The sequence below is a fragment of the Balearica regulorum genome, chromosome W, assembly GCF_011004875.1.
Source record: "Balearica regulorum gibbericeps isolate bBalReg1 chromosome W, bBalReg1.pri, whole genome shotgun sequence".
Lineage (NCBI taxonomy): Eukaryota > Metazoa > Chordata > Aves > Gruiformes > Gruidae > Balearica > Balearica regulorum.
Genome location: NC_046219.1, coordinates 17,850,859 through 17,877,636, shown reverse-complemented (window position 1 = coordinate 17,877,636; position 26,778 = coordinate 17,850,859). Strand labels below are relative to the sequence as shown.

Sequence of the window (26,778 nt, the reverse complement as noted above, 5' to 3'; positions counted from 1 at the left end):
TGGAGGAAAGGGACAATAGGGTTTATTGGACTGTGTGGATCCGATGGCCTGGCACATCAGATCCACAGGAGTATAAGGCTCTAGTGGACACGGGTGCACAGTGTACCCTAATGCCATCGAACTATGAAGGGGTGGAACCCATCTGTATTTCTGGAGTGACAGGGGAATCCCAACAGTTGACTCTGTTGGAGGCTGAAGTAAGTCTAACTGGGAATGAGTGGCAAAAGCACCCCATTGTGACTGGGCCAGAGGCTCTGTGCATCCTGGGCATAGACTACCTCCTGGAGAGGGTATTTCAAAGACCCAAAAGGCTACTGGTGGGCTTTTGGAATAGCTGCCTTGGAAGCGGAGGAAATTGAACCATGGTCTAGTTTGCCTGGTCTCTCGGAGGACCCTTCTGTTGTAGGGTTGCTGAGGGTTGAAGAGCAACAGGTGCCGATTGCTACTACAACTGTGCACCGGCGGCAATACCGCACCAACAGAGACTCCCTGGTTCCCATCCACAAGCTAATTCATCAACTGGAGAGTCAGGGAGTGATCAGCAGAACCCACTCACCCTTTAACAGTCCCATATGGCCAGTGTGGAAGTCCAATGGAGAGTGGAGGCTGACAGTAGACTATCATGGCCTGAATGAAGGCACACCGCCGATGAGTGCTGCTGTGCCAGACATGCAGGAACTTCAATGTGAACTGGACTCAAAGGCAGCCAAGTGGTATGCCACAATTGATATAGCTAATGCATTTTTCTCGATCCCTTTGGCAGCAGAGTGCAGGCCACAGTTTGCCTTCACTTGGAGGAGTGTCCAGTACACCTGGAATCGACTGCCCCAGGGGTGGAAACACAGCCCCACCATTTGCCATGGGCTGATCCAGACTGCGCTGGAAAAGGGTGAAGCCCCAGAGCACCTGCAATACATTGATGACATCATTGTATGGGGCAACTCAGCAGAAGAATTTTCTGAGAAAGGGAAGAACATAGTCCAAATCCTGCTGAAGGCTGGCTTTGCCATAAAGCAAAGTAAGGTGAAGGGGCCTGCGCAGGAAATCCAGTTATTAGGAATAAGGTGGCATGATGGATGCCATCAGATCCCAATGGATGTGATCAACAAAATAGCTGCTATGTTTCGACTGACCAACAAAAAGGAAACACAGTCTTTAAGAATACGTGTACAACGTATTTAAGAAAGACAAAAACAGTTAGAGGGAGCTTTTGCAGCCAGAGAGAGGAGTGAGAAGATGTAAGAAACTCTGCAGACACCAAGGTCAGTGCAGAAGGAGGGGGAGGAGGTGCTCCAGGCACCGGAGCAGAGATCCCCTTGCAGCCCATAGTGAAGACCATGGTAAGGCAGGCTGTCCCCCTGCAGCAGCCCATGGAAGAAGGATGAGGGGGTGTAGCGATTCCACCTGCAGCCCGTGGAGGACCCCACGCTGGAGCAGGTGGAGGCACCTGAAGGAGGCTGTGGTGCCCATGGGAAGCCCGCACTGGAGCAAGCTCCTGGCAGGACCTGTGGACCTGTGGGGGACCCACGCTGGAGCAGTCTGCTCCTGAAGGTCTGCACCCCATGGGAGAGACTCACGTTGGAGCAGTTCGTGAAGGACTGTCTCCTGTGAGAGGGACTCCATGTTGCAGCAGGGGAACAATGAGAGGAGTCCTCCCCCTGAGGATGAAGAAGCAGCAGAAACAACGTGTGATGAACTGACCGTAACCCCCACTCCCCGTCCCCCTGTGCCGCTGAGGGGGGGCCAGAGGTTGAAACCGGGAGTGAAGTTAGGCCCGGGAAGATGGGAGGGGTGGGGGGAGGTGTTTTAAGATTTGGTTTTATTTCTCATTCTTCTACTCTGTTTTGCTTAGTAATAAATTAGATGAATTTTCTCTCTAAGTTCCGTCTGTTTTGCTCGTGATGATAATAAGTGAGTGATCTCTTCCTGTCCTTATCTCGACCCACAAGGTTTTTTTATACTTTTTCTCCCCTGTCTAGTGAAGGAGGGGGAGTGATAGAGCAGCTCTGGTGGGCACCTGGCCCCCAGCCAGGGTCAAACCACCACAAGTACATATGAAGAATATGCTGGGGAAGAGAGTTTGGGTTACTCCTGTTGCAGACAAAAGTAAATCAGTCCATAGGATTGCTTTTGCTCAGGGACCTGAGTGCACTTGGTGGGTGATGTAGAAGGATAGGGAAGTCTGATATGTACCTTAAGGGGATCTGATTTTGGGTGAGAATAGCCAATAAATTAAATTGTCTGTTGGTAATTGCTAAATAAATCTGTCATTGTACGTTATCATTATGCTGTATCAATGGTATTATAGTAAGAATCACCCAAATCAATGAAGGATGAATGACTGTTATGACAGATGGAGCCCAAAGTCACAGACTAAATGAACTCAATGGATACCATAGAGGGATAGCCTATACACTAAGGGAATGATATCTGTGTGCGTGTATATATATCTGTAAGGCTCTGATAACAAGTGAACATCGCAAGCATCCATCTTTGACCCAAGCAGGGATAAACTCATAACGAGGGAATGTCGCAGACACCCATCTCAACTAAGGACAGAACCTGTGGAGGCAGGATACTGTCTTGTGAGCCCATTCCCCTGTTCCTGAAACATGTAGACAAAAGACCATCAGTGATGACAGACCCCCGCCTATGCAGAGCATTTTGGGTTATAAAAAGGAGAAAACCAAGTTTTTGGCACGCGCCCACCAGCTGAGGACTGCAACTACGAGCAGAGAACATCGCTGGATCCAAGGGTGGTGATATCTTTTCTCTCTTTCTTTCTCTATCACTCTCTTTGTCTCTAACTTCATTTTCAGCACATTAAGGTAATATCATCACAAGTTTTGCAAGCCATTACGTTTCATAGTTCTGCTAAGTTTTAAGTATTGTTATAACTTTTGCCAAGCCTCTATCTGTTGTAGTTCTGCTGAGCTTTAAGTAAATTTGTGACTTGTTTGAACCTCTAGAGTAATTGTCATTACTCCTGATTACCGCACAGAGAATTAAAAAGTTAACCTCACCCTAACCCACTGAGTGGGATGGGACAATATATCAAACACAGGTAAAAAATGGTGGTGATCAATTGGGAAGTGTAGCATCTGGGCATGACATAGATGATATGGAATAAGGGGTGGATAATGTCCTGGTTTTGGCTAGGATAGAGTTAATTTTCACCATAAGCTAGGATGGGACACAGCCAGGACAGGTGACCCAAACTAGCCAAAGGGGGTATTCCATACCATGTGACATGTTCAGCATAAAAGGGGGGGCTAGTCTGGGAGGGGTGGCGTGGCTCCAGGATGCGTGGCTCGGGGACAGTCCGACTTCAGGACAGGTCTGAGTGTGCACTCTGAGTTGGGTGGTCATTGGGTGAGAAACTGCATTGTGTATCACCAGTTTTGTATATTCTGTTAAGTACTGTTGTTGTTGTTTCCCTGCCCTTTGCTGTCCCAGTAAACTGTCCTTATGCCAACCCAGGAGGCTTTTTGCCTTTGTCTTTTCCCATTCTCCTCCCCATCCCACTGGGGGCGTGGGGGGTGAACGAGTGGCCGTGTGGTGCTCAGCTGCTGGCTGGGGCTAAACCACAACAAGCAGACATACATGGTCACATTTAACATTGCGATCTCAGACGTGGTGACAGGGCATCCCTGTCAATTCGCTCCAGCCACAGTTTAAGGAGCTGGCAAGCCAAGCTCTTAGGAGAGTACAAAAACTGGCTAAATCAATGGAAAGCCTCCAGCAGAACTTGGCACCAGCCTGGAGATAGCAAATGAGTGATTAAATGTCCAATATTTAATCTCAAATGCTGTGCAGTTTTCTGGCCAACTGATGACCTCACACCCTCTCCTGCCAGGAGGAAACACGTATGGGATTTCACTGTGTGCCAAGGGCGGATCTGACCCCACTGCACAGAGCCCGCTCAAAGCACAGACTCTGTAAGGTTTTACTTTCAAGACGTGAAAGCGTGCAGTTCTTCCATGGATCCTTCCATGTACAAGTCAATATTACACTGCCTCAGTTCCATTGGGTCTGGCTGAGATGGAGTTAATTTTCCCCATAGCAGCCCTCATAGTGCTGTGCTGTGTATTGGTAGCTAGCAAGGTGTTGATAACACACCAGTGTTTTGGCTACTACTGAGCAGTGCTGGCACAGCATCAAGGCTGTCTCTCCAACATTTCTCCCCGCCTCAGCAGTAGACTGGGGGTGGGCAAGATCTTGGGAGAGGACATAGCCAGGACAGCTGACCCAAACTGACCAAAGGGATATTCCATACCGTATGACGTCTGCTCAGCAATAAAAAGCTGAGAGAAAGGAGGAGGGAGTGGGAGGGCATTCATTATTTATGACATTTGTCTTCTGGAGCAACTGCTATGTGTACTGAAGCCCTGCTTCCCAGGAAGTGGCCAGACATTGCCTGCTGATGGGAAGTAGAGAAGAAATCTTTTGGGTTTTTTTCCTTTGCTTCCTCCACACACGGCCTTTTGCTTTATTAAACTGCCTTTATCTTGACCCACGAGTTGGGGTTTTTCCATCTTATTTTTCTCCCCTCCCTGTCCTGCTGAGGAGGAGAGTGATAAAGCAGCTTGGTGGACACCTGGCATCCAGCCAAGGTTAACCCACCACACTCAGTAATGTGCTTTGGTGTAAGATTAGCAACTATGTGTAATTTTTTTAACCTGCTGCCATAAAAAAAAAAAATACAGTTACTGAAGTGGGTTTGTTAGGGAACTGTGACACCGCAGATCCAGTTTTTCAGGCAACATATCAGATATGGTACAGGTATGAAGCACATCTGATTAAGTTTATAGGAAGGCCTCAGCAAGACTGTGCTGGGCAGAACTCTGTAAGATTGTCAGGATTCATCACCTAGTTATGAATTAGGAGAGGGGCTGCACGCTCATGAGAACTTTTGCAGATACAATCACATTCACATGGGGGAAAAAAAAGAAAAAATAACAGCTAATAAACTGATCTCATCTAACACTCTGTCCTAAATCATGCAAGAATGACAAATGCACCTTCTCTTATGCTGTTATCTCAAATATTCGTGTTCGACTTATACTTCATTGTCTGACTTTCTCAACTGAGCATTTCCCCTGTGTGGGAATTGCACCTAAAATGTTAAAAACACCGTTGTCCACTTATCTCTTATACAGACATTGTGGATGGAGATCCGCAAGGTTGGTATGAGAAGCAGCCAAAGGAGGAAGTCTTACAGTGGCAAGATGGCTCTGTTTTGGCTAGAGAATGTGGAATAAACAGATAGATGGTTTCTACACAGAATTTTGAAGGGTACGGTGCCTGGAGTGAGACCTTTTGCTTCATCATCCATGAAATGAATATTAAAGTTGACACCCCTAAATATGCTAATGAGCTAAAAGGAGTACAAGCTAAACACATATGACTATAGTACTTGACTCTCCACCCAAATCATGTTAAGCATCACCCCTGGGAGGGAACAGCTAAGATTAGGGTATAAAGGATATTTAGGAAGTTACCCCTGTGGGGGGAGAGAAGAAATTGAAGACCCCGAAGAGGTAGTCAATAGGCTGTGCTCCTTCTCCTCCACCCAAAATGGGGACGCCTTCTTGGTAAGCAATTGCGATTTCACCTTTTTGGTGAGAACACCCAGGATAGTATTTTGCTAGCATTATAATTATAATCGTAGTCATATATTAGTGCTATTGCAGTAAGTGCATTTATCAACAGCAATTCCGAACTCTATATCTGTTGCTTTAATAAACTTTCTATCTGTTTCAACTTTGTGAAACTAAGTCAGTGAAAGTCCTTTGGGAGCTCTGACAGGCAAACATTGACTCTGATATGTGGCTACACACATAATCCTTTAGACATGAACCGTTGACCAAGTCTGGGACTAAGACTGGACCTAGCCGCACCTAGGCTCCTCTCTGAGAAGTTTAGAAAGTAAGTGGGGTCCTTTCTGAACCTCGTGACTCAACGGGAGGGCCTCCCTCAGCCACACATCAGACTTTACCCTTTATGTGACACCCTGCTCAGAATGTGTTACAGCAGTAGAAGTAGTTTAGTGGTTAGAAATTTATTTTTGGGACAACAAAGAGGTACATTCAGTGAATGTGAACCCTGGGCAGATCTGTTGAATCATGAACACCACAGGATGTGCATTCAGAGCTTCTCCTAGCTAAAAAGGCTTCTACTGGCTACCCACAGCCAGCTGGTTGGTTGAGGCTACGTGTTCTTTTCAAATCCCTTTTATAACCTCTACTCAAGAATTTCTAAGTGTATTACTTATGAAACTTGTTCATATTGCCCTCAGATCCAACATGTACAGTCTTAAAATGCTTCCTCCATACTTCCAAATAGCTCTACATTTAACATATGATTATACTAAAAAGACTTGTTAAGGAGAAAAAAATGTTTCTATAAAAATTAACCCCATACAATTCTTTCATAATTTCATTACCCAAGCAAAGAAAATTCAGATATCTAACACCAGATCCAGTCTGTTTATACATCACACATCTAACGCTGTCTATGAAATTTACCTTCGTTCTGCAACACGTTGTCTCAATCTCATCCATCTTTACAACAAGATTAACTGACATTTTTTCACACTTTACATGACGTACCCAGGTTACTACAATCAAGGAACATGCATAGTCTTGACACATATAATAAAAAATACTCTTTATATAAAGCTATATATATACACACACACAAAGGAATAGAAAGGTATCATAAAACTTACCATCACTTGCAGAAAGTGACTCATTTGCACAGACCAGTGCCAAAGTAAACAGCAGATGCTGAAGATCCATACCTCTAATTCTGTAATAAAAGACATGAGAGTTTCTTTATAAACTGATATTACTAACTAATATTACATGACATTTAAACTATTAGCTAGCTTTATTTAATTTCTGATTGGATTTAAACCATAAGTGTATTTAGTTTATGGTTTATTGCCTCAAAGTCATACATCATCTTGCAGTCTAGGACATATAGTAAATACTGTCTTTATAAGAGAACTAGCTTATGGGTCTCTACTTCATTTAATATAGAGGGGGAAAAAGAAATCAGTATTGTCAATCTCTAGCCTGCTTCTAGGGAGTAATCACACTCCCCCCACAGCAGCCTTTGGGGAATGGATCCCAATGAGTAGCCTAGGTTAAATGTGAAAGTAGAAGAACAGTATCTCTTTCAGGGAACAAAGAGATGATGACCCCCTTTCCAGATCATGCTCCTCTGAAGCTATGTTCGTCTTCACAGGCCAGGTGTAACGCTTCCCAGGTCTAGGACTACATGCAGTAAAAATGAGAGGAGTGATGCAGTCTAATAAGCCAGCTCCCACACTAGAAAATCAAATGGATGTTAGCAGAGAAACACCAGCTTAGTACTTACTGCTACCATCATCAGCAGGCAGCACTCCAGGAGCAGAGAGAGCAGCAATAGCTGTGAGGCAGCAAGAATGGGAGTAACCCAGGCTAATTCTCTGGTCTGTTTCCCACCGGCATCCTGCACAACCCTGAGCACATGCCTTGGTGCCCCTGCTCTGCCATGCTGCTCTTAGGGGGTTACCATGGAGGCTGTCTCACGCTGGAAACTTCTACCCATGTCATTTCTGAGAAGGCACCTTCTGATGGACCTGAGCACATCCACAGAAGCCACACAACCTCCAAGCATACAAGCCTTTACAACCCAAGCATAACCCAACAAGCCTTTACAACCCTTCAGAAAGCACGCTCCTCCTTCTCCCTAATTCATCTGCGCCACACACACATATCCTACAACCCCATTGCATGATCCTGTTTGAGGGACACTACTTTGCTCATGCCATTATCACCAGCATTTGATAACAACAGGGAAAGGCAGAAGCTGGGCTATGCTGGACTTGCGGGCAGTGCAGCCTTCTGCACAAAATTGTACCATGCCCCCCAAAAGCTCATGAGGTATTCATATGTAGTAGGGGGAAAACATACATACCATGGATTACAACCTGATAGTTTACAACCATGCCAATGGAGCACAGAGATTACTAGAGGCCTTCAAAAGCAAAGCTACAACACCAAAATGAACATGAACACTGAAATGACGGTCGAGCATTGGCTTCTTGTTCTGTGGCATGAAATTGCCAAGATATACTGACACCTCAGCTCAGTGAGGCAGTGGAGACAGACAGTAATAGCTCCACTTTTACATTTGACCATAAATTGGTATGACAAACCTTGATTCTACACTAGAGAATTTTCAATTAGACATTTTCTTTTTTCATCTAACAGGAGAATAAAACAGTAGTGTCCAAACAACCAAGCCTACTAATGAGTAATCTCTAAGTGGGTGTTACTGATTAACACAACCAATGCTGTCAAATCTGAGTATCAACAAATAGTCGGTCTCTTAGTAGAGTTAGCAAAGTTTGAATTTAGTCAGAAACTGTAAAACACAAGCACACTGAGTTTGTCCTTGGAAAAGACTTATGAAGAAAATAAGAAAATGAAGACATATCTGAATATATAAGATGTGTGTATCTACCAAAAAAGTAGCTTACTGCATTCAACAACTGCATAAAACACTTTGTATAGCCATGTACAAAGATTTTGAGGTAGATCCTTAATTGTGTAAATCAGCACAAAGTTGAAAGAGATACCAAATGATATCAGCATAAGGAGATTATTCAGTATTTTTACATGCAGTATTGCCAAAACAAGTTTTCATGAGGTAAGTAATAACTTGTGAAGAAACGCTAATCTCTATTCAAACCTTTCATAAAACTGTAAAACATCAGTTAACTTCTCCCTCCACTTGCATTGGTAAGATCTGGTAACTAAAATATCCAACTTTTAAGCTTAAAGTATGTTTTGATGAAGCATCTCACATACAAAAATAGACTATGTCCACACTTAAAGTGGTTTAAAACACATCAGCATTTTTAGGTACCATCCAAACAGGATCTCTAGAACCTTTATACTGAACAATCACTTCTAATACACATTTTTATGATACAGCTGTCAATGACACCTTTTAAGCCAAGATGTATGCTGTTAAGTTATTGTTTTAATCAGAGATTCTTCCATGGTTAGTGTGTCCAGTATTTCCAAATACAGAGAGAGAAATCAGCTCATTTCACTACCTGAATTTATTCAATGTAATGTATATACTGGGTACACTACTTTATTTAAGGACTTCAAGCAACTTTTCTTCCAGATCACATTTTGAATCATATTGTGGCATTATTTTAGCCATTTCAATTATCACAGGTCCAGAAACAATTCTTCACAAGGAAGGAACAGAAGTGGGTTTTGATTTGTGTGCATGTGCTTGCACACACTGAATTCACATATATGCACACACGTATATTTGTGCTTTGCTGAAATACAAAGGTGTAACTTTACTGGTATTCAGCTGATTATTTGTATCCCCGTGAGAGGGGGAGGTTCCACCCCATGAAGCAGGTGAGCGCAGGGTAGAATGCCTTCTGATGATAAAGTAGTACGGGAAGCCTTGAAGAAAGCCTTTTTCCCCCCATTGGAGAGGTCAGAGGATATGTGAAATGAGATCCAGGACAGGCTTGGAGTTGGAGATGAGAGAGTGATTATTAAGGAAGTGGAGACAAATGGATTGCACAGTGGGTGATCAAGCCAGCCTGACTTTTAAAGGGAATAAACTGAACAGCCATGCCTGGTAATCTCTAGAGTTAGTGACCTATTTAACAGTTACTAGTTTAGTGAAGATGAATATCTCTCAGTTAATCTTCTAAGTGGGCACCTGCAGCTAGCATAGCACTACAAGGAAGGCTATCTTCTGGAATAAGCAAGGTAAAGGGAGATGCTAGGTTGCAATTAGAAATTCACATTGGAAACTGAAAGAACTCAGTCGGTCCCAATGCCCAACATTTCCTCTAAGAAAACCCTACCAATGAAGAAATTAAGAAGTGTCTGCAAAATAAGCAATAGAAACAGCCATAGTAATTTTAAACATAATTTTCCAGATTTAATTCTAAAAAGGTCTTTTAATGCTGTCAGTGTTTTCAATCAGCAAATCCTGAAGCAGTCTGCAGTGAGGATCAGTAGCATTATCTGTTTTACAGATGGGGAAACGGAGACACTGGGAAGAGGAGTGGCTTGCCTGCATTTGCACCACAGCCCAGCAGCAGAGTAAGGCATGGACTGCAACCCTGTCCGATGTTTTACCTACCACAGAACATTAAAGAGTCTTGCAAATTTATTGCCAGCCATCTTAGCATCACAAAATAAAGCTGTAGTGGATTAAAAAAACCTCCAACAAACCAAAACAACAAAATAATAATCTGCATTGAGAGAAAGAATTGCAATTAAGAGAAAGATCAGCTCATCTGAAACTCTCAAGCAACTAGCAAAACTTTCTTAATAAGTGTATAGCTCTCTCTTACAAACAATAGGAATGAGCCATGCTCTTTAGCTATGGCAACTGTAAGAGAGAGTGGTGGATGTAAACCTCTCCCTCCACATTTACCATTCCTAAAATATCAGAGATTAATACAATCACAGTTCTACATTGTAATCTTTATTTTTAGATATCACAGATAAAATACATGAACTCTGAATTGATCAGCTTCAAAAGGGATACTCTGCAATGTGCACTACAAACAACAAAGCTGCTCAGTGAAAGGCCGGTTGGCTGCAGAAAGCATGTCTGCTTCCACTGATGTTAGGGCTCCCTCCCCTGCAGGAACTCCATCATGTTGCCAACTATCTGATTAAAAAAGCGAAACTTTGGAGCAGATTCAACTGCTTTTTATTAAAATAGACTAATGCATTCACATTTTTTCCTGTTATTGTTATTTTACACAGGACCATGAAGAAATAGATGTTTACAGACAAAATTCACAAGATATCTACTCTGAGGAACATCTGAGAGCCTGAACCTTCACTCACCACCATCACAAGTATTGCTCAGACTCATACTGATTTTGTGAGGGCTATTCACAAAAATAAATCCCATACCAAACTAGATCTCAGGACTTATATTAGACACACAGTACAATAAAAATGAGCAGACTAAAGGGGAGGACATTGTACTGTAGCCACAGAGTTTTGTAAAACCCTGCCCAGGGCCCTCCTGGTCTAGCATGATACCCAACTCCTCTGAAGCCTGACTGAGTATGACTGTTCCTTTTTGTGGTTCTTACACTGAATAACTTTAATATCACAGGGAACTTTATTTTTGGAGAGATAAAAAGCTTCCATTTTTAGAAAAACTTTACCATATAAAAAAGCCTTTTTTTTTTTTTTAAGAAATCATTAATGATATCATCTGCTCCTAAAATGTATATGACACTTACCAATCACACTTGAATCCCGTGTAAGCAACCACGTTCACAATTGTAGTGGTTTAGCCTCAGCCGGAAGCTGAGCAGCACATGGCTGCTTGCTCGCTCCTCCCCTCCTCCCCCCCCCCCCCCCCCGCCGTGGGATGGGGAGGAGAATGGAAGGACAAAAAGGCAATCCTCATGGGTTGGGATAAGGACAGTTTACTGGAACAGCAAAGGGAGAGGAAAATAACAACAGCAGCACTTAGAATATACAAAACAGGTGATACACAATGCAATTTCTCACCCGATGAACATACACTCAGACCGCACACTCAGACTGCCCCAGTGCCACACTGCCCCTCCCCAACTAGCTCCCCTTTTATGCTGAATATGACATCATATGATATGGAATACTCTTCTGGCTAGTTTGGGCCACCTGTCCTGGCTGTGTCCCATCCCAGCTTCTTGAGAAAATTAACTCTATCCTACCCAAAATCAGGACAACAATAAGCATGATGAGACTGACTGCTCTTAGGTTCTACTACAAAGTGTACTGCAGCATTAGATAAATCACTTCTGCATAGATTATCATTTTCCCAATATTACTAAAACTGCAAAATATCACAGCAGACGGAGCTTTCGGTTTCAAATTGCCCTGATGTATATAAATTAGTCCTGATTTTTAGTTCACTTATTGCATACAAGTTTCTCTTCAGCAATCAAACTTGATAACAAGTGACTGGACTTAGAGACTAAAAAGAATAATGACTTGGTATAGTTCATTCAAGGAAGATATTTTTCTGTTGCTGCTTTCAGAGATTCTGAAAGTGATTGTCTGCAAAGATTTTCGACAGCTTACCAGCCATACTCTCAGTTAGCTCTGAATATAAATTGATACAGGGTGCTTTAACCACATGTAAAAAAACCCCCAAAACCAAGCCCCTCAAAGTCTATAGTCCTTTCACAGCTTGGATGAATCTAGATGTCAGCTGTTCTATGGGCTGCAGAGAACAATTCATTGCAGGATTACTCAGTGGTCTATAAATTACTTTCTTGGCTAAGAAGGGTCTGGTTTTAGCTAGTCTGGAATTGAGGTTTTATGTCCCTAGGAGAACAGGCTTCCTTTCAGTCTCAGACATGCTCTATGGTAGACATATAAAACTGACAGAAAAAGCACATACTGGGTCAGCCAGGTTTCTCCTGAATATCTCAGCTGGTAGGGAGGTACCCAAAAGCTGTACCCTTACAGAGTAGGAAAGTCCTCAAAATGTAGAACTTGCAGTTGTGTTTTAATTTCCCTGTGTCTTTTTGTTCCATATTAGAGGAAATTGTAATTTTTAAATTTTAAGTCTTAAATTATTAAAATATGTACATTCCTTTGATATAGATACTTGCTCTAGATCTTACTATAGATACTGCTAGGTATACATGTGTCCTGGTTTCAGCTGAGAGGATTGATTTTCTTCATAGGAGCTAGTGTGGGGATATGTTTTGGATTGTATGGATGTATGGATGCATACATGTTTGATAAAGGATTTAAAGAACAGTTTTGGGACTGAAATGTTGAAGTATTGTACTAGAGAAATGGTAGGAAATTTGTATCACACAATGTGTGATTTTTTTAAGCAACTAGCTTATTTGAAACAACCTGAATGCTAATTTTTCCAAGAAGAATTTGTCCTAATAGGAGTAGTACATTTAATTTAGTAATGTGGCTGAAAGTCATCTGATATGGTAACAAGCAGCTGTTACAAGGAGTTGTAGCACAAATTAATAGGAATTGTGGTAGAGCTTTACAGAGAAACATCTGAAAAAGACAACTAGCACTTCTTTAACAAAAGTTGGATTCTTTAAGTAGGTTTTTATTTATGGCACACAGTTCATAAACCAGATCTAGCCCACAAAATGATGTTGTCCAGCCTGCGTCACTTCTGCCTGAACACCTGTGTTGCATTTGTGTGGCAAGGTTTTTGGTAGCGGGGGGGGCTACAGGGGTGGCTTCTGCGAGAAGCTGCTAGAAGCTTCCCCTGTGTCTGATAGAGCCAATGCCACCCAGCTCCAAGACCGACCCGCCGCTGGCCAAGGGCAAGCCAATCAGCGCCTCTGTGATAACATATTTAAGTAGGAAAAAAAACAAGTGAGAGGGAGCTTTTGCAGCAAGGGAGAGGGAAACAATCAACAACAGTACTGATAACAGATATTCACAATGGGTGATAACAGCAAGCAATTTACCGATCCAAGGACCGACCAGACACTCAGCCCATTCTGGAGCCACTCCGAACCCACCCCTCCCCGACTAGTCCCCTTTTATGGTGAGCATGATGTCACATGGTATGGAATAGCCCCCAGCCAGCTTGACTCACCTGTCCTGGCTCCTTGTGAAATTAACTCTATCCTTGCCAGAACCAGGACAACACCCTAGCTTTTTCTGCCAGCCATAGCCCTAAGGAGAGCTTGGCTTCTTCCCACTGCCATCAGTGCAGGGAGATATGGGGAGCTGTGCTTTTCCAGGAGTAGCCCCTTGCTCCCCTCCTTTCCTTTTTCCTATTTCTTGACCTCTGCTGGTGATGGAAGTAGGAGGGCAACAGCCTTCATGAGAAGAAGAGATGGGAAGAGGAGAGTTGCTTATGAAGTGTGGTGAAAAGGAAGAGCTGCTTCCTCTGGGAGAGGGCACAGAGGGTGGACAGGGTAAGACAGTCTGATGTTGCTAAACTGATAGCAGGTCCACTGCAGCTGTGGGACTATTGAGATTAGCCTTCCCAAAAATCCAGATTTACTTCCCACATACTACTGCAAAGATTGGACCATATGGACATATGTGCTGGTTTGGCTGGGGTAGTTAATTTTCTTCATAGCAGCTACTACAGGGCTATGTTTTGGAATTGTGCTGAAAACAGTGTTGATAATATAGAGATGTTTTTGTTATTGTTGAGCAGTCAGTTGATCACACATTGTCTCTGCTGCTCCTTCCTCCTCAGGGGGAGGACTCCTCACACTCTTCCCCTGCTCGAGCATGGGGTACCCTCTTATAGGAGACAGTCCTCCTCGAACTTCTCCAATGCGAGTCCTTCCCACGGGTGACAGTTCTTCACGAACTGCTCCAGCGCGGGTGGACCCCATGGGGTCACAAGTCCTGCCAGCAAACCTGCTCTCGTGTGGGCTCCTCTCTCCAGGAGGCTCCTGCCAGGAGCTCGCTCCAGCGCAGACTTCCCGTGGGGTCAGAGTCTCCTTTGGGCATCCACCTGCTCAAGTGTGAGGTCCTCCATGGGCTGCAGGTGGATATCTGCTCCACCATCATCCTCCATGGGCTGCAGGGGGACAGCCTGCTTCACCATGGTCTTCTCCATGCGCTGCAGGGGAATCTCTGCTCTGGCACCTGGAGCACCTCCTCCCCCTCCTTCTTCACTGACCTTGGTGTCTGCAGAGTTGTTTCTCTCACATCTTCTCACTCCTCTCTGGCTGCAAAACTGCTGTTTTGGTTTGGGTTTTTTTTCCTTCCAGAGGGGCTACCACCATCGCTGATTAGCTCGGCCTTGGCCAGAGGCAGGTCCATCTTGGAGCTGGCTAGCATTGGCTCTGTCGGACATAGGGGAAGCTTCTAGCAGCTTCTCGCAGAAGCCACCCCTGTAGCCCCCCCCGCTACCAAAACCTTGCCACACAAAGCCAATACAGACCTAGATGTTTAAATGGCAGGCAGCCACCTTTTCAATGATTCTTGGAAAAACTAAAATTTCAGCAAAAGAAGAACACAGATTCGTGTGAATAATCTATACAGGTGAGTGTCATGGTTTAACCTGGCAAGCAGCTAAAACCACCACACAGCTGTTTGCTCACTCCCCTCTCCCAGTGGGCTGGGGAGAGAATTGAAGTAAAAAAAAAAAAACAAAACAAATTGGTGGGTTGAGATAAAGACAATTTAATAGGACAAAGAGGAAAATAATAATAATAATAATAATAATAGAATATACAAAACAAGTGATGAACAGCACAATTTCTCATCACCCAAAGTTGATGCTCTGCAAGACCCTGAGCTGACCCGCCTCCCAGACCACCCCTCAGTTATATACAGAACATGATGTCATGTGGTATGGAATATCCCTTTGGTCAGTTTAGGTCAACTGTCCTGGCTGTGTCCCCTCCCAGCTTCTTGGGCGCCCCCCACCTTCTTGTTGCCAGGCCAATATGAGAAGCTGAAAAGTCCTTGACTGCTTGGCAACAACTAAAAATATCAGTGTGTTATCAACATTATTCTCATCCTAAATCCAAAACAGACCACTATACCAGCTGCTAGGAAGAAAATCAACTCTATCCCTGCCGAAATCAGGACAATGAGGTTTTTTCAGAGACACATTTTTTCTCAGAAGCACATTTGTTTATTCTAACCCATGTGGCAAACAAAAGGATTGCAGAACTGAGTTAAGATAGGGCCTATCCAGGACTAATTTGCTTCCCAAACTAAGAAACAGTCTCAGCTCTTGATTGGGATGTCAGGATCTGTGCCCATTTTATCTCCTCAGCACGTCCCATGCTAATCTATCAAAAAATAATAAACTAGAAAAGATGAGATGTATCCAAATGTGCCAAAAGATCTTTTGGTCTTCAGAAGAGCATCTAAGCAAAGACCCAGTGCTGGAAAAATCCCATCTTTATGAAACCATTCATGGCATTTTCAGATAGAATTCTGTGGTTGGTCTTAAGGCAGGCAGGATGAAATGCTGCACTGGGTATCAGGGCAGGAATCTGCTCCCCAGGGAGAGAGTTAACCAAAATTAACCTACTGTTTAAACAGAATGCCTGGAAAGCACATAGGGTCCCAGGAGATTTCAGCCATATCCGGAATGTAGACATTCTACTGTGTATATAGATCGCTCAGTGCCTCCACCTCATTAAATCAAATGAACAGCTCCAATGCAATGCTGCTGAGATGGAATTAACTCCATGTTAGGACTTGGAAGTTGTCAGATCGAAGGGAAATGTCAGCAGCCCTGTTACCCCTGAACAGGGCAGGCTCAAACTTCCCTGTGTTACTTCTTAACTTGATCAAGGTTATTTCATTCTCAGAAAGTGAAGAGATAAGGTAGGTAGAGGAACAAATTAGCATGTAGTTTAATGTTCACTGCAACTGCCTTTCTCCACTTCAGTGTGTGGTCTCCTAACAAAGGAAATGTGGGACAGTGGCCTGGGACTAGATGGATACCAAGCACTGCCACTTCATTTATGCACACTTTTAACCACATGGTGATGTACCTGCTTTTTATAGATGCACATATACATGCATGTATATACAGTCATGCTGACAATATGCTATAGTATTTATTTAAATTGATCTTAAACATACTAAGGTTATAATTTACATGGACATTTGACACATGCATCAAATGAGTCTAAAAACTAAGATGAATTACCTTCTAGTGGCTGTGCAGTGAAAACGTACAGTTATTGTGACTCTACAGCCCAGCATTAACTTGCAGAAATGAGTTCTCCAGAGAACTTAAAAAAATATTTTCAGTGTGGCTTATGTACTGCACACACAATATGTATGAACATAAAAGCTTGAGAAATTGAGAAGGCAAAGCCAGCTTAATGCTTAGATTCAGAGGAGACATAATATGCTTGCTCTTTAGTTAGAAAAATTACAACTGAATATTTGTAATAAGCCACATGTATCTATGTCCATATGAGCTGATGGGATGCACATAGGAGTGCTGAGGGAGCTGGTCAGTGTCACTGCAAGGCCAATATCTCCATGATCTTTGAAAGGTCATGGCAACTTGGGGAGGTTCCTGAGGACTGGAAGGAAGCAAATGCCACTCCTTATCTTCAAGAAGAGCAAGATGGAGAACTGAGGACCAGTCAGCCTCACCTTGATTCCTGGGAAGATGATGGAGCAAATAATCCTGGAAGCCATTTTGAAGCATACAAAGGGCAAGGTGATTGGGAGTAATCAGCATGAATTTGTGAAAGGGAAATCATACCTGGCCAACCTGGTAGCCTTCTACAATGAAATTATTAGCTTGGTGGATAAGGGGAAAACAGAGGATGTTGTTTATCATTATTTTAGCAAGGCTTTCAACACCGTCTTCTGTAAAATCTTCATTGACAAACTGATGAAGCACAGACTAGATAAGTAGACAGTGAAGTGAACTGAAAACTGGCTGAAATGCCAAGCTCAAAGGGTTGTAATCAGTGGCACAAAGTCCAGCTGAGGGCCAGCCACTAGTGGAGTAGCCCAAGGGTTGATGCTGTGGTCAATGCTGTTTAATATCTTCATTCATGACCTTTTTCACTGTAGAGGTGACCAAACAGTGGAACAGGTTGCTCAGAGGTTGTGGAGTCTCCATTTTTGGAGATATTCAAAACCTAATTGGACATGGCCCAGAGCAACTGCATTAATGAAACCCTACTCTGAGCAGGAAGGTTTAACTAGATGATCTCCAGGGGTCCCTTCCACCCTCAGTGATCCTGTGATTCCATGTTTCTGTATATTTATATACAGAATTTAAAAATTGCTGGCAGCAGACAAAAAAAGAGGAGCATATCAATGAAGTACTTTGGAAGAAAGATGGTAAACTATGGACACCCTATGACTGCATGGGTCATTGAGGAAGGATGGATTATTTCTAAGCAGACACATGACTTGAATTCACAACAACTCCTAACAGATTGTTCAAAAGTCTTGCCCCTCCATCATGCTGGGCTACCAATAGATGCATAAGTCGATCTCTGGCATCTGTAAATAAACTATTTCCAGAGCGTTTGTGCTCAAAATAATTGGCCTAAGGAATCCTAATTTTCTCTTTATTGTATTCCTCCTGTATTTTACTTCTTTCCATTTCCAGTTAAATAACTCTTCTACAACTAAGCTCAAAGGAAGACAAAACGTAATTTGCCTCGGTTTTATTCTGATTATATCTGATATGTGCTTTATTCATCTCTCCAGTTTGCATCAGCTGTGATGCATGGCACTTGCTTAGAGGCCTGAACTACTTTCTCCTGAACCTGTTTTGAAAATATTTGTCTTAAACAGAAGGAAAAATGGGCTCTTCATGCACTTGGGCGGGAGTGTCGATCTGCTCAAGGGTAGGAAGGCTCTGCAGAGGGATCTGGACAGGCTGGATCAGTGGGCTGAGGCCAACTGTATGAGATTTAACAAGGCCAAATGCCGGGTCCTGCGCTTGGGTCACAACAACCCCAGGCAACGCTACAGGCTTGGGGAAGAGTGGCTGGAAAGCTGCCCAGCAGAAAAGGATCTGGGGGTGCTGGCTGACAGCTGGCTGAACATGAGCCAGCAGTGTGCCCAGGTGGCCAAGAAGGCCAACAGCATCCTGGCTTGCATCAGAAATAAGTGTGGCCAGCAGGAGTATGGATGTGATCGTGCCCCTGTACTCAGCTCTGGTGAGGCCACACCTTGAATACTGTGTTCACTTTTGGGCCCCTCGCTACAAGAAGGACATTGAGGTGCTGGAGCGTGTCCAGAGAAGGGCAACGAAGCTAGTGAAGAGTCTGGAGCACAAGTCTTATGAGGAGCAGCTGAGGGAACTGGGGTTGTTTAGTCTAGAGAAGAGGCAGCTGAGGGGAGACCTTATCACTCTCTACAACTACCTGAAAGGAGGTTGTAGCCAGGTGGGTGTCAGTCTCTTCTCCCAAGTAACTAGTGAAAGGACAAGAGGAAATGGCTTCAAGTTGTTCCAGGGGAGTTTTAGATTGGATATTAGGAAAAATTTCTTCACCGAAAGAGTGGTCAGGCATTGGAACAGGCTGCCCAGAGAGGTGGTGGAGTCACCATCCCTGGAGGTGTTCAAAAGATGTGTAGACATGGCACTTCGGGACATGGTTTAGTAGACATGGTGGTGTTGGGTTGACGGTTGGACTTGATGATCTTAGAGGTCTTTTCCAACCTTAAAGATTCTATGATTCTATGATTTTTAAGATTTCTCCAATCAATTCCATCCTTCTTAAGTTCAAACTTCTTACTACTTCTTACTCCTTGAATATAATGAGGTTTCACATCCTCAGCTGAAATACCTTTTTGCAACTGTGAACTCACTCCTTAAATTCTCTCATCAACTTTTTTCTCTGCACAGGAATTCCCTAAATTCTTTCAAGGAAACACTAACAAACCCCATCAGAACCTCCTTTAACCCTTCCACTTACGTCACCAGCATACCCTGGACAAAGGATCACATTCTTGTTCCAAATAAGAGTCTTTTTTTCACTTCAGTCCCTTCATATCCTTAGGAGTCTACCAATAAATCTTACATTTCATGTTTTAAACACTTTACTGAACCACATTTCTCTTCTTACAGATTTTGCAGTCTTTGCCTCTGACATAACAATAACCAGAACATTTTCTTAGCAACACTAAGCTAAGTAACAACTGATATTTGTTTTGGCACTTGTAGCAGGGATGAAAGGTGAATTTATGTTCTATACTGCATTATGCTTACAATTATATCTGTGGACAGGATATCTCAGGAGGTCAGCACTGCAGTCCAAGGCCAAATATAGGAATTAATACACCTCTTTGGGTTATAAAAGAAATCCTCAGCATTGTAAAGGATGTAAACAGACAAGAAGTCATAGAATCATAGAATCATTTTGGTTGGAAAAGACCTTTAAGATCATCAAGTCCAACCGTTAACCTAACACTGTCAAGTCCAACCACTAAACCATGTCCCTAAGCACCATATCTACACGTCTTTTAAATACCTCCAGGGATGGTAACTCGGTCACTTCCCTGGGCAGCCTGTTCCAGTGATTGATAATCCTTTCAGTGAAGAAGTAGGTAGCAATTTCACTTGACATACAAGATAGATCTCATGGTATCCAGAAAGCAGAATTCAGGCTGTATTCCATGAGTGAAATGCTACAGTTCATTATCTACTTGAACTGGAGGAATGCTATGAAGAACTGTTTAGTTAATGTTTATGCAAAGTATTTTGAAATCTGGGTAGCTGGAAATCCAGAACTCTACACTAGTTGAAACTGTTTCTGACATATCAGTAACTTAAAAGGGAAATTTTCTTGATAAATTAACAGGGAAATACCAAGTATAAGCTGAGAAGAAAGTTGTATTACTGGATTATTGCACCCAGGACTCAAGTCTACACTTAAGAGACTAACAAACTTCAAAAGAGCAAGGATCTAAAAATGTTATTCAAAGTCTGAGGCATCTTTTTATAATCAAGATAATATCCTCAGTATATTTGAGAAAAATATGTAACAGATTTACTCAACTGTACCTGATAATAACTTACATTTGGAAGAAGCTATAAATACTAGATTGGCATTTAATGAAGTAGAAGAGATACTGAGGAATCAAGAATAGAAATAAGGAAAAATTATTTTACAAGGCTGAAATAAAGAGAAAACTGGGATTTACTAGAGGCTGAATAAAAAAAATAATAAATTCCTCCATCACTTCAAGTTGCTTTTCAAGCAAAACAAATTACTGAGTACAAGTCTGACCTGTGTAACAGAACTACAGAAAATATGGCTGGAAAAGATTGCCAGACATCATCTGGTCCACTCCCACTCTTCACAGAAAGATCAATTCTTTCTTGACTCTCATCTCTGCCTACTGGATTTTTCTAAAGACCAACACAGACCTGCAAAGATTTTGCAACCTTCCCTGGCAGTCTTTCCCAATGCATGACTATCCTTGCCACTAGTCTCTCAATGTAATTCAATTCCTCTACTATTTTTTCCCCCTTCATGAGAATGAATAATAGGTTATTCTCTACCTTTTTGTCATAGTCCTTTCCCTACCTGAAGACTGTTATACTTCCCTTCCTCCTTAGATGAAACAAACCCAATTTTTCAACTAAGTTTTCTGGATTGCTGATCATTCTCATAGCTTTCCTCTGGACTCTCTTCACTTAGCCCAAGTCTGAAATAGCAGTCTGTCTGAACTTTATCAAAGCTAAACTGAAAGGATTACCTGATGTAGCTCTTTTTCAGCTTTATACATCCTACTATATCTATGTTTTTATTAAGAGAATGACATTGTTGACTCATGATCAGCCAGCTCCAGATAATTTTCTGCAAAAGCCTGGTTTTTGAATAATGATTTCCTTTCCTCTCACAATCTCCCACTCCTTTTTGATTAAATATTTATAAATATGCAAATAAAATATAAAAGGATATGGGAAAACAAAACTGTTAATTTTAGCTAAACACTAAAACTACTGCAAGGATAAAAACTGTGGTTCAAGGTAGAAAACATTTTTCCAAAAGGAAATATAGACTATTAAGAAAATCACTTATTAAATGCATGCTGCCAAAATCATCACTGTTCTAAGAAAAACCATAGCATATGGGAAGATTTGGCAAACTGTTAATACAGAACCATACAAACAAAATTTACTGGATCAAAAAAAGCTCATGACTAATCAGCATAGTGGGTGAACAGTTTAGTGCTTTAAAGTACAGGACTTGAAATTCAGGGATACCAACTTTATTTTAAGCTTACTGGTGCCTTAGTACATAACTTGGACAAAGTTAAAAACCTCTGTGGCTCTCATTTTCTCCTCACTTTTGGAAATTGTGTAATCTACACTTTAGGAGAGTGCTTCTGAGGACAAAATAGGGAGATTTAGGTTGCAGCATTCTATTGGGTTTGCGTGGCAAGGTTTTGCTAACTGAGGGGACTACAGGGGTGGCTTCTGTGAAAAGCTGCTAGAAGCTTCCCCTGTGTCGGATAGAGCCAATGCCAGCAGGCTCCAAGACGGACCCGCCGCTGGCCAAGGCCAAGCCAATCAGTGCCTCTGTGATAACATATTTAAGAAGGGAAAAAACAAGTTAGGGAGAGCTTTTGCAGCCAGAGAGAGGAGTGAGATGATGTAAGAAACTCTGCAGACACCAAGGTCAGTGCAGAAGGAGGGGGAGGAGGTGCTCCAGGCGCCGGAGCAGAGATCCCCCTGCAGCCCATGGTGAAGACCATGGTGAGGCAGGCTGTCCCCCTGCAGCAGCCCATGGAGGAAGGATGAGAGGGTGTAGAGATTCCACCTGCAGCCTGTGGAGGACCCCATGCCAGAGGAGGTGGAGGCACCTGAAGGAGGCTGTGACCCCGTGGGAAGCCCACGCTGGAGCAGGCTCCTGGCAGGACCTGTGGACCCGTGGAGAGAGGAGCCCACGCCAGAGCAGGTTTTCTGGCAGGACTTGTGACCCTGTGGGGGACCCCACACTGGAGCAGTTTGCTCCTGAAGGTCTGCACCCCATGGGAGAGACCCATGCTGGAGCAGTTCGTGAAGAACTGTAGCCCGTGGGAAGGACTCACATTGGAGAAGTTCGTGAAGGACTGTCTCCCGTGAGAGGGACCCCATGCTGGAGCAGGGGAAGAATGTGAGGAGTCCTCCCCCTGAGGATGAAGAAGCAGCAGAAACAATGTGTGATGAACTGACCATAACCCCCATTCCCTGTCCCCCTGTGCCGCTGGGGGGGGCGGAGGTAGAAACCGGGAGTGAAGTTGAGCCCGGGAAGATGGGAGGGGTGGGGGGAGGTGTTTTAAGATTTGATTTTATTTCTCATTCCTCTACTCTGTTTTCCTTAGTAATAAATTAGATGAATTTTCTCTCTAAGTTCAGTCTGTTTTGCCCATGACAATAATTGACTAGTGATCTCTCCCTGTCCTTATCTCGACCCACAAGCCTTTCATTATACCTTTTCTCCCCTGTCTAGTTAAGGAGGGGAGAGATAGAGTGGCTCTGGTGGGCACCTGGCCTCCAGCCAGGGTCAACCCACCACAAGCATCAAATTTACCTAATCTCCATCATTGCTAGTTTGAGTTTGAGTTTAATTTGGCCGTTAAGTGTTGCAGCTGCTATCCTAAGAATTATTAAACATCTTCATCTTTAAATGACTGGCTTTACAAGTTCCACAAATGGCTCACATTCAAAGGACCACTAAGATGGTGGTCACTTTGTTCGACCTTCTCTTCACTCAACAGCAAATCCAAAAAGCCCAATTTGTTGTTATATCCCAAAACAGCTACTCCATTTCCTGCCTCACTGACTGCTCACTGAATGTTCCCGCATTTTGTTTCCCAAAAAAGGTAACATTTATCATTGTATAGGTTCACTTTCAGCTCAGCAGGGGTCAGATTGCCTCAACACAAGAAGAAAATACAACTCTTCACAAGCACCCAAAATATGTAGCAAAAGAGACTGACCTTCTCCTCTCTGTAGTTTTGAAGTTATATGGTTCTAAGCTTTGCAGTCCTGAACTGCACTTCCTCAGCCTTTTTGCAGAGTCAGGGAATCTGGACATTGCTTGGCTATGCAGAGCAATGCCTAAAACCTACACCTCTGAGCGTACAGCTCCAAGGTCAGCGTGACTGGTGCTATCAACAAAGAGTGCATGTGAATAGATTAAGCATTAAAGAAAGGGATTTGCAGAAGTCAATTGCTAAGAAGGAAGATGCTGAAGTCAGCCAGGAGTGAAAAGTGCAGCTGGAAGGTGCATATGCATGTAGGGCTGAAGGGCTAAGAAGTGGCCCCTCCATCCACTCTAGATCCCCAGCTATGGGCTGTTCCTTGAGTTAGGCATCCAAGTCTCATCAGCTGTTCCTGCTATGTGCTGAGATACCTGTGGCTTCAAATACTGCTGGAATATGAGTGAATGTAATAATCATGTTAAAAATAAACATTTTATTAATATCAAATATTGATTTGATTTTTGTTCATCAACAATCACTACTGTGGTCTCATATAAAAATAAGAGGCAAAAAGAGTCACTAAGATTTACGTTTTAGTGGTGGCTTTACTACTGCCTTCTGTTAGTTTTCTGGATGAATTATTTGCAAGCTGCACACGTACTTTGTGTATTTTCATACTCTAAATATATTTCTCTTCTGGCTCTCCTCCACAATTTTGGATAACAAAGAGCCCTAATGTTAGAGATCTCTGTTTAGCAAAGCTGTGGGAGCCATATACATTCTGACTTTTAATAGCGTTTTTCCAAACTCTATAGATTGCTTAAGAAGAAACATTTCTTGTTGATTTCAGTCTTCATTTTGTTCATGCTTTCAAACATTTCTAGTTTCTAAAACCTGAATCTGAAAAAGGACCCAATAAGGAAAAAGCTACTAGATCAGCAAAACATCTTCTAAAGTTCTCAGCTGAAGGCACTCAGCATTTTATTTGAGTCAAATATTTCATCTGGGGAGATCTCAAATCCAGCTCCTTATTTCAATGAAGATTATACATGGAATTACTGGTCTATAATACTCATGGAAACAGAGACTCAGAAGAGATTTCTTGTGTCACAAACTTTGGCCCCTATACAGCAATGACACTGTATAGTCCCTTTCATATTTTTCTTCACTTCTATTTTAAAAGCAGTCCTCATTTGCTTTTGGCTAATACTCAAATCAATAAAAAAAGAAGACAGCTCCAGAATACCTCCCTGCAAGTCAATCACAGTGAGGCATCTGGGGAATCTGAGTATTTAATCCATCCCCCTCCATCCATCTTCTGTAAGACTGTATGAGTTTGTATATATGTACATATTGAAATTATAAGATTTAAGCATATCATATGTGTTTGTACTGTACATCCATTTCATGTCCTGAGTACTTGTCAAAGTTGTAATTTATTTACTCTAAAAAACTTACCGTAAGTCCTGCATCTGATTTTCATGTATATTCTGCATTATTCAGTTTTAATAGAATGATCCAACTGCTAAGGCACAGGGAGGTCATCTCATAAACCAAAGTAGCACACTGCATTACTGAACCAACCCAGAGCAGATCACAGAGTGATCAAAATATGCTCTGACAAGTGAAGTTCTATGGCTTTATGATTCTGTGCCATTTTCTCCATCTCTAACAATTTGGGTAGTTTAGTTAAAATCACAACAAAGCAAAAATGCGGCTGAGATAGATAGTCTAGCTCACTTGTGTAGACTCACTGTTGAGTCACCAGTTCCTCCAACAAAAGCTCCGCACTGCCTCTTTTAGCTTGAAGTATTTTTGGTAAATCTCAGGAAAGGTGCAAGACAATGTGCTGCCCAGCTGATGCAAAGCAGAGTTCAACTATAAGAGCATCAGTATAAAAAATTTTCTTTACATGTGGATAACTAGGGAACAGAAAGTATCTGTGGCAGGAATTTTTTTTTTTTTTTTTTTTTTGAGGGGGTGGGGTGGGTGGTGGTATCAAAATTAATACAGGAATGGGGTGGAGAATTCCTCCAGGGTGTGTTTTCCCCGAAACACCAAGTGTGAACACGTATCTTGTGCAATTCACATGTTCAGCCAATTATTTCTTCACTGATTTAGGCTTGTTTCCTCTTCTAAAAATATTAAACCAACAATCCTAAATCAAACTCAGGAATTCAAAGAGGCCTATTTTCAGGGGTTGGCAGGAGCACCACTGATGACAGGATTCAGACATCATCCAGCCTGTAGCCAATATGAGACTATATTAGGAATATAAATGTACTTATGTATTTAGAAACACACACTTATGAAATATAACATGTAAGTATTTCTCAGCAATTCTCTCATGTTTGGTTATACGGTACATGACAGAAATGACAAGTAATTGCAAAAGAGAATCAGATAAACTCATTTAACATTTTCAATGAAAAGAAATGGAGAGTGCTTCCTCTTCCCATTTCAGTATGCAGATATCACAAGGGATCTCTGAAGACATCACCATATGTCAATTCAGATAATGTCTAATAACTTCCTTATGAAACACTTATAACTTGATGGTAAATTAAATCATTAAAAAAATGAAGGGACTTGTAATTTTCTTGCGTTTCTAAGGTATGTTTATCAATGTGGTTGTAAATTTAATTGACTCTATAAAAGAGAGCTGCAAGTTATCAATGCCTCCAAATTATTTACAACAGGGAAAAACCTAAAGCAAAGAGATTCAGGTTTTTCATTTCTCTCTAAACTCAGATAATTTCAGAAGTTTTCATCATAATGGACTAATTGATGCTGACAGTAACTGAGTAGCAGATGTTACATAGAATGCTCCTGGGCATAATAATTACTGTCTCCCCACAGAAAGCGTGTGCATTTATACAGATGCAATTTATGATTCATTGTTTTTCCACTTAATGGTAACATTAATGCAGAGTTCATTTCTACTTCATACATTTTTCTAAGCCTTTCCTCTGAATCCTCCTTTTTAAGTATCGAACCATTAATTTAATGAAGCTCTAATTTATCTTAGTGTTTAAGAATCCAGACTAAGGGATCAAGGGTTTCATTTTATTATACTGAGTCTTAGAAAGGATTACTGACAAGTAGTTATTTCTGTAAGCAGTTCTGTATTGGGCATAAAGAAAAAGAAAGTAAATTTTCTGGAAATAAAACTTGAATATGATTTTTAAAAATAAAATACCAAACTCAGAATGAAAACAAGTGATCTATACAGATAAACAAAAGATAAGTTATATTGAAAAGAAACATTGCTTTAAATAAAAGCATATTTCAAACAAATTTCAGTTCAACTTGTTCTCCATAACTCTGGTGTATGCTACCTTGCCTTGCCAAA

At 42.2% G+C, this 26,778-nt stretch overlaps 1 protein-coding gene and 1 long non-coding RNA gene across 6 annotated transcripts in view; both read right to left on the bottom strand.

Moving 5' to 3' along the window:
* LOC142599218 (uncharacterized) overlaps nt 1–19,165 on the bottom strand; it is a 159,113-nt gene extending 139,948 nt beyond the window's left edge. For all 3 annotated transcript variants that reach the window (XR_012832838.1, XR_012832839.1, XR_012832837.1), the window contains exon 1: nt 18,869–19,165. This is a non-coding gene — a long non-coding RNA (uncharacterized LOC142599218). The remainder of the gene's footprint in view (nt 1–18,868) is intronic.
* The window catches only part of LOC104638524 (growth hormone receptor), a 240,184-nt gene that overhangs the window by 98,687 nt on the left and 114,719 nt on the right, over nt 1–26,778 (bottom strand). Inside the window, exons 1-2 of one of the 3 annotated variants that reach the window (XM_075738977.1) lie at nt 11,303–11,403; nt 6,731–6,810 (exon numbers count right to left, since the gene is read on the bottom strand). In XM_075738977.1, the coding sequence (XP_075595092.1) occupies nt 6,731–6,800 (70 nt within the window). In that variant the 5' untranslated portion in view covers nt 6,801–6,810; nt 11,303–11,403. Of the gene's footprint in view, nt 1–6,527; nt 6,620–6,730; nt 6,811–11,302; nt 11,404–26,778 lie in introns of those variants that run through there. The other 2 variants (XM_075738980.1, XM_075738978.1) reach the window with 2 other exon arrangements.